Here is a 7,015-nt window from a genome sequence, read left to right as displayed (position 1 = left end):
CTTTATTTTATTTTATTTTATTTTATTTTATTTTATTTTATTTTTGAGATAGAGTCTCGCTCTGTCACCAAGACTGGAGTACAGTGGTGCGATCTCGGCTTACTGCAACCTCCGCTTCCTGGGTTCAAGCGATTCTCCTGCCACAGCCTCCCAAGTAGCTGGGACTACAGGTGCCCGCCACCACGCCCGGCTAATTTTTGTATTTTTAGTAGAGGCGAGGTTTCACCATGTTGGCCAGGCTGGTCTCGAACTCCTGACCTCAAGTGATCCACCCGCCTCTGCCTCCCAAAGTGCTGGGATTACAGGCGTAAGCCACCGTGCCCGGCTGTATTTCATGGGAAATAAATAAGTGACTTGTAGAGAGTGAAGAAGAGATACCTGGCTCAGAATATAAACTAGAATTGTCTGGAATATTCCCGGGAAGGATCAAGCTGGAATCGAGCTACTGAAGCAACACCACACACAACCTCTTCTGTAACTTGGTTGGTGTCAGTTCTGCTGAGACTTTAAAGTTTGTAGCCTTTTCACTTAGCAGCATTTCTGGGGTGTTTTCTATGCAGCTGTATTTACAAGGTACCCAGCCTCCTAGCTTTCCCTATTATTCTTATTCATGTGGCACAGCCAGAGCTTGAGATACATCAAGGCAATGTCGTCTAAATCTGGCCCCTCAGTGTCCTGGTCTGTTAGTCACCGTTTAGCAGAAAGAAGATTACTAGGTCTATTCTTAACTCTGATATATTTAAGAAGCACTGTGCTAATTCTTGACTCAGAGCATCTGGATTTTTTTTTTTTTTTTTTTTTTTTTTTTTTTTTTTTTTCTTGTTTTAAGATGGAATCTCAGCTGGGTGTGGTGGCTCACACCTGTAATCTCAACATTTTGGGAGGCCAAGGCAGGAGGGTCACTTGAGGCCAGGGGTTTCAAGACCAGCCTGGGCAACATAGTTAGACCCCACTTCTAAAAAAAAAAAGAAAAAGAAAAGAAAAAAGAAATACAAAAATTAGCCAGGCATGGTGGTACACATCTGTAATGCCGGCTACTTGGGAGGCTGCAGCAGGAGGATCACAGGAGCTCAGGAGGTCGAGGCCACAGCAAGCCTGATCAAACCACTGCACTCCAGCCTGGACAACCGAGGGAGACCCTGTCTCAAATTAATAGAGAGAGAGAGAGAGGAAGGGAGAGAGGGAAGGAGGGAGGAAGGGAGGAAGGAAGGAAAGAAGGAAAGAAAAAGAAAGGAAAGGAAAGAGAGAAAGAGGCTCACGCCTGTAATCTCAGCACTTTGGGAGGCCGAGACGGGCGGATCACGAGGTCAGGAGATCGAGACCATCCTGGCTAACACGGTGAAACTCCGTCTCTACTAAAAATATAAAAAATTAGCCGAGCGAGGTGGCAGGTGCCTGTAGTCCCAGCTACTTGGGAGGCTGAGACAGGAGAATGGCGTGAACTCAGGAGGCGGAGGTTGCAGTGAGCTGAGATTGCGCCACTGCACTCCAGCCTGGGCGACAGAGCAGACTCCATCTCAAAAAAGAAAAAAAAAAAGAGAGAGAGAAAGAAAAGAAAGATAGATGGGGTCTCACTATGTTGCCCAGGCTGGACTCAAACTCCTGGGCTCAAACGATTCCCGCACCCTCAGCCTCCCGAGTAGCTGGGATTACAGGCGTGCACCGCTGTACCAAGCTCCCTTTTTGCTTTTTAATCTATATGCTCTTGCTGGGTGATCTTATCCATTTAATAACAGAACACCTCATATTTGTCAGGCATTTTCTATTTGTTAGGCATTACATTGCACTTTATATGACTGTCTCATTAAATCCTTAAAACAGCCGTATGAGGTAGGGCACAGGAGCTCACTTCTGTAATCTCAGCACTTTGGGAGGCTGAGGCAGAGGCAGGAGGATTACTTGAGCCCAGGCATTCAAGACAAGCGTAGGCAACATAGACTCCCATCTCTCCAAAAAATTAAACTTGAAGACATTGGCCTGACATGGTTATTATTGCCTCATTTTACAGATGAGGAAACTGAGACTCGGAGAAGTCAAGATCAGATAACTCATTGGCAGAACTGCCCTTGAAACCCAGGCAGCCTAACTCCAGAGCCTGTGTTCTTAACTACACTTTATACGCCGTTTTTAATTTTCCTCCTTTCTTTCCTAAAACCTGCTCTGCCTCCTACATTTTCGGTCTTATTTGTCCAGTATCCCCAGCTAGAACTGTCAGAAATGATTCTCCGGTTCTCCCTCACTTAACGCCTCCTCCTTTTAGTCCTGCCTTTGAAGATGCTCAGACCCGTGTGTTCCTTTCCACGTCCCCGACCCTCCCTCGCGTCAGCCCCGCCTAACCCCGACCTGGGCTCGGCGCAGGAGCTGCCCTTGGTGGACTCTTCCTTCTGCTCAGTCTAAGAAAGTGAAGGTGCTCATGTCACTGGACCATTTAAAAGTTCGTGGACTTCCTTTTTGTGGTTTTGCTTTGGGTTTGGTTTTGAAGCAGATCACACTGGAACTCCCTCACTTCACATGCTCAGTCCGGCCCTCGCGTGTGTTTTCAGCTCCATTTCCTGTCATTCTCCACCCACTCCCTGTGCCTTACATTCCTGCCATCCTGAGGCTTCCCTTTTTGCAAGATCTGGGCCAGGCCTGTCCTAGCTCCACGCATCAGCCTTTGTTCTTTTGCTCTAAGCCTCCTCTGTCTTTGATCTCCCAGACAGACTCTAGTCAGCTCTCAAGATCCAGACCCCATGCCTCTTTCGTAGCGTTTCCTCAGATTCCTCCGGGGTGAGACAGTCGCTCTTCGGGCTGCCACAGCACATGCTCAAGCCTCAGCTGTGGCCTCACTCTGCTGGGTGGTCGTTTATCTGTTTACGTGCTTGTCTCCATTCACCTAAATGGGTCTTTAGGACAAGGACCGAATCCCTTCAGCTTTCAGCACCGAGCACAGAGTAGCGCTCAGTAAATGTCGGTGAAAACGCTTGAAGGAATGGGAAAGAGGTTGTTAAAAACAACAGGAAGTTAGAAATATACTTACTTCTAAGCAAAGGGATTATCTTGTGTTTCTCAGAGTAATCTCTTCAGCTAAACCAGCAGGCCTCAGGTGGGGCAGGCTAATGTACCGAATGAAAGTGACACACAGCAAATGGAGAAGTCCTTTGAATTGTAAGTTCCCTCAGGGCAAGGGTCACTCCTCAAGGTTGAGATCCTATCTGAGATCACCATGCCCCTCTCTCCCACTCTCACGCAGGTTCGTGAGCCTGTGACTTGGTGGAGAGAACATTCTGTTTAGAGTGAGAGGCCAGGGCTAAAGCCACAGCTCTGCAAAAATAATCAGCTTTGGGCCTAGAACCAGTGACTTTTTGGGCCTCACTTGCATGAAGACACATTCGATCCTTACTCTTACACTTTTCTTATGGTTAGTTTTCATGCAGAGAGACTTCACATCGAAAGTGCCTTCTTTGTCATGTATTGATGAAACATAATTCTTAGCTCAGTGCAAGTGAGATTGTTGTATCTGAAATCTGTCTCTCCTTTCCCTTTCAGCTTCAGGATGAGCTAGAGAAAGGTGAACGGGACAATGCAGAACTGCAGGAGTTTGCCAACGCCATTCTTCAGCAGATAGCAGACCATTGTCCCGACATCCTAGAGCAAGTGGTCAACGCCCTGGAAGAGTCCTCTTGACCCTGCTTTGTGGGGAAGCCTGAGGTAGTCAACCCAGGGGCCAAGAAAGGAGAACTGCAAGGAACAGGCGCCCGGAACCTTCTTGGCACCAAACACTACAAACTTCATCCCATCTTGCTCACTTGAAGAAGTGTGATTCCAGCACCGTCTCTACATCTGCCATCTTTCTCTGCCTTCCTGCTTTGGATGTGGTCTCCACACTAACCTTGATGTCCAGGGTAGATAAAAGGTGAATGTCTCTGAAGAACTGCCACCTGGTCGTCAACAGTGACTGTGGAAGCTGGTGGCTCGGCCCTGACAGAGGGCCATGGAGCAGAGGAGCCTCTCATCTCCTGTCCTGTGACGTGCGAATGAAACCAGGAATGTACTTGGAGTTCAACGGGCTGAGAGGATGCCTCCAGTGGACCAGAGAGCTGAGTGATCTAATATCACAATAGGTGCTTTCTCCTAAAAGGGTAAAAAACAATCTCAAAAGATGAGAAAAGAGAAGGGGAAGGGAAGAGAAAATCGACTCTTCTTTTCACTGTCTCTTCTGCTTACTTTCCACATGAGATGCTTTATACCGGGGAGCCGTGAGCAGGCCCCACGATGGCTTGGGAGCACTCGTCCCCCAAGGTCTGAGTCTTCACCCAGCCCTGTCTGTCCCAGCCTTCCTTACTCTGTTCCTCAGCCAGTTAACAAGAAGATGGTGTAAGGTGTTCTCCACCAGTCTCTCCTGTTTGAGACTGTTGACCTTATCATACAATTGGATCAAATGTCTCTAACTGAAGGAGAACATGTGAGGTTAAAAGAGCACCATCCAGGGCAACATAGCGAGACCCTGTCTCTACAAAAAATTAAAAAGAGAACATACAAAGGTGACATACGAGGCCCTGTTGTCCCCACTTGCAACTTTGCCCCGTAGCAGAAGCCCGTGCCTCAGGGTTGGGCTGTTTTCCCCTGAACACCTCCAGGAGGCTGCCTGCTTTCCCAGCACCCGCATCCCGAGCTCCTGCAGCCCAGTGGCTGCTGAAGTTTTGATCCCTCACTCCGCCTGCTAGCTTTGCCCTAGACTCATCCTCTCAGAACCTCAGCCTCATGTATTACCTGGAACCTTCTTCTGGCATAAATGAAGGTTTCTTGTCCTACACACATTCCTTCCTCGATTATTTCATTCAGAGAATATTTATGAAATGCCTACTGTGTGCAAGTCATCCATCCTTGAAAAGGCCACTTCTCAGTAAGGGAGAGGTGCAGTGGATTCTGTGAGACATACCAGCTGAAGTCAAAGCAGTAAATAGCATGTCCTTCCCCTCCCCGATCTTAAGGTATGTTTTCTAGAAAAGTTCCCTAATGGAATTCGTGAGTTTGGGGGGCTCAGTCACCCACTTGCCTTTGGGATTCCATTTGATGATTCTGGATTTTGGCTGTTTGTTTTTGCCCTTAGAGGGCTCTGAGTATCTACTTGTGGGTGGCCATTTGCTGACATCTGCATGTACCTTGTAGAATTCAGCCAGCTTCATGTTGCCAATCAGAAAGCTGACCCCAAGACTGCAAATCCAGTTGAAGGTATTGGCATTGTTAAGGACATTTTCCCAAGCGTAGACAACAGAGTCGTAAATAATTAGGCACGAGGAAGTAAACCACTTAACCCAAATCTAGTTCTTTGACCATCTCTACCCCAGAGCCCAGAAGACACTCACATCTCCTGAAAAGAGTTGCTGGACTCGTTGTTTCTTTTTGCATTTTCTCCTCTCCTTTCCCACTTGCTCCGAGAATTTAAAGTCTGCAGAGTCAGCACCGCCTCATCAGTCCAGGAACTTCCCACCACCAGCCCTTGACTGTCCCATTAACTGATGCGGTCAGATCTGCAGCTACCCTTTTCCCTGCTGTGAAACAACCCTCTCCTGTGAGAGGAAACTGTGGCATGTTTCTTATCGAAGGTTTAAATGGACTCTGCTCATAAACCTCTTACTGAGATGCTTCCTGATCGCCAGGCTGGCCAGAGAGGGGTGCAGGGGTTAGATAGTAAGTGGTGGTCGTTTGTGGTCAGTTACCTCAGTTCTGTTTATTGCAGTGCCCATAAACCATATAGAAAGCTCCCAGTACTGAAAGGCAGGAGTATTAGAATCTCACTTTATCCACCTTACTGTAAAGCACTAGGGTATGATCACAGCCTTCACAGGGCCACAGTGGAACCAAGAAAGCAGGCGAGGCCATGCCTACACAAGTGGCCTGGCACTGGCACTGGCCAGCTGCTCTCTCCCTGGTCTATCCAGGAAGGCATCAAGCAGGTGCCCCAGATCCACCCACGTGGCTTTTCTCATCAGGTGCAGCACCTGCCACTCTCAGCCACTGGGTGTGTGACGCTCCTCTTCATCTCAATATTCTCCATCACTGTCCGCCCGGAACAACTGATGGAAGGAAGCCCTCTGTGACGGTGCTTCTGAGAAGAAAAATTTCTGGGACAGATATCATCTGTCTGGTCTCTATGAACAGCAAGGAATCTTGACCCTTCTTGGGCACTATTCTGGCTTCTCAAATGATGTGGAGACTGCCTAAGAGTTCAGTAATAAACGTGGCCTGCCTTTGTGCTGTAGGGCAGAGTGGATGCAGTTTGTAGCATTCAGAGTATCTCATTGAGTCTAAATCATTGAACCAACACTTAACCAAATGTGCCACTCCTGTCACACTAGGACTCGTCATGCCACGCCCCTCTCCTAGTAGTCGTGGTTTCATATGGCCATGCAGCTGCTACTGAAGTTTTATAGCCTTGAAAACGCAATGCAGGTTGCCCTTCATTTTCCCCAGACCCCTCCATTGGCAAGTCTAGTTGCCCTTTAGCACCTAAAGATCTGCACCTCCCATCAGTGTCACCATAAAGAGGGCAAGAAGAAGAGCGGGTGTGATCCCAACGGGGTTTTGTAACTGAAGAAGTACAGTATGAGTGTCTCATGTTTTCATATACCTCTAACCCCCGGTACTCATTGAATCACTGAGGAAGTATCAGTTGAGATTTGCAAGGACTTTGATACCATTTGAAATGGAAAAGATTTTGAACGGGCTTTAACATATTTAAGAAATATGGATGGGGCCGGCCACGGTGGCTCACACCTGTAATCCCAGCACTTTGGGAGGCTGAGGCAGGTGGATCACCTGAGATCAGGAGTTCGAGACCAGCCTGGCCAGGATGACAAAACCCCGACTCTACTAAAATACAAAATTAGCCAGGCGTGGTGGCACACGCCTGTAATCCCAGCTACTTGGGAGGCAGGAGAATCGCTGGAGCCTGGGAGGCAGAGGCTGCAGTGAGCCGAGATCGCGTCACTGCACTCCAGTCTGGGTGACAGAGACTCCGTTTAAAATATAT

The 7,015-nt window shown here is 48.1% G+C and overlaps 1 protein-coding gene across 2 annotated transcripts in view; it reads left to right on the top strand.

Annotated features, from left to right (window-relative positions):
- Positions 1 to 7,010, top strand: part of LOC108522856 (ELKS/Rab6-interacting/CAST family member 1-like) — a 291,981-nt gene extending 284,971 nt beyond the window's left edge. For both annotated transcript variants that reach the window (XM_017863316.1, XM_017863305.1), the window contains one exon: positions 3,529 to 7,010. In XM_017863316.1, the coding sequence (XP_017718805.1) occupies positions 3,529 to 3,666 (138 nt within the window). In that variant the 3' untranslated portion in view covers positions 3,667 to 7,010. The remainder of the gene's footprint in view (positions 1 to 3,528) is intronic.
- The last annotated feature ends 5 nt before the right edge of the window (positions 7,011 to 7,015 follow it).

Source organism: Rhinopithecus bieti, unplaced genomic scaffold, assembly GCF_001698545.2.
Source record: "Rhinopithecus bieti isolate Rb0 unplaced genomic scaffold, ASM169854v2 scaffold_2654, whole genome shotgun sequence".
In the NCBI taxonomy this organism is placed as follows: Eukaryota; Metazoa; Chordata; class Mammalia; order Primates; family Cercopithecidae; genus Rhinopithecus; species Rhinopithecus bieti.
The sequence above is the reverse complement of the archived record's forward strand: the minus strand, read 5'-3'. Positions and strand labels throughout refer to the sequence as shown.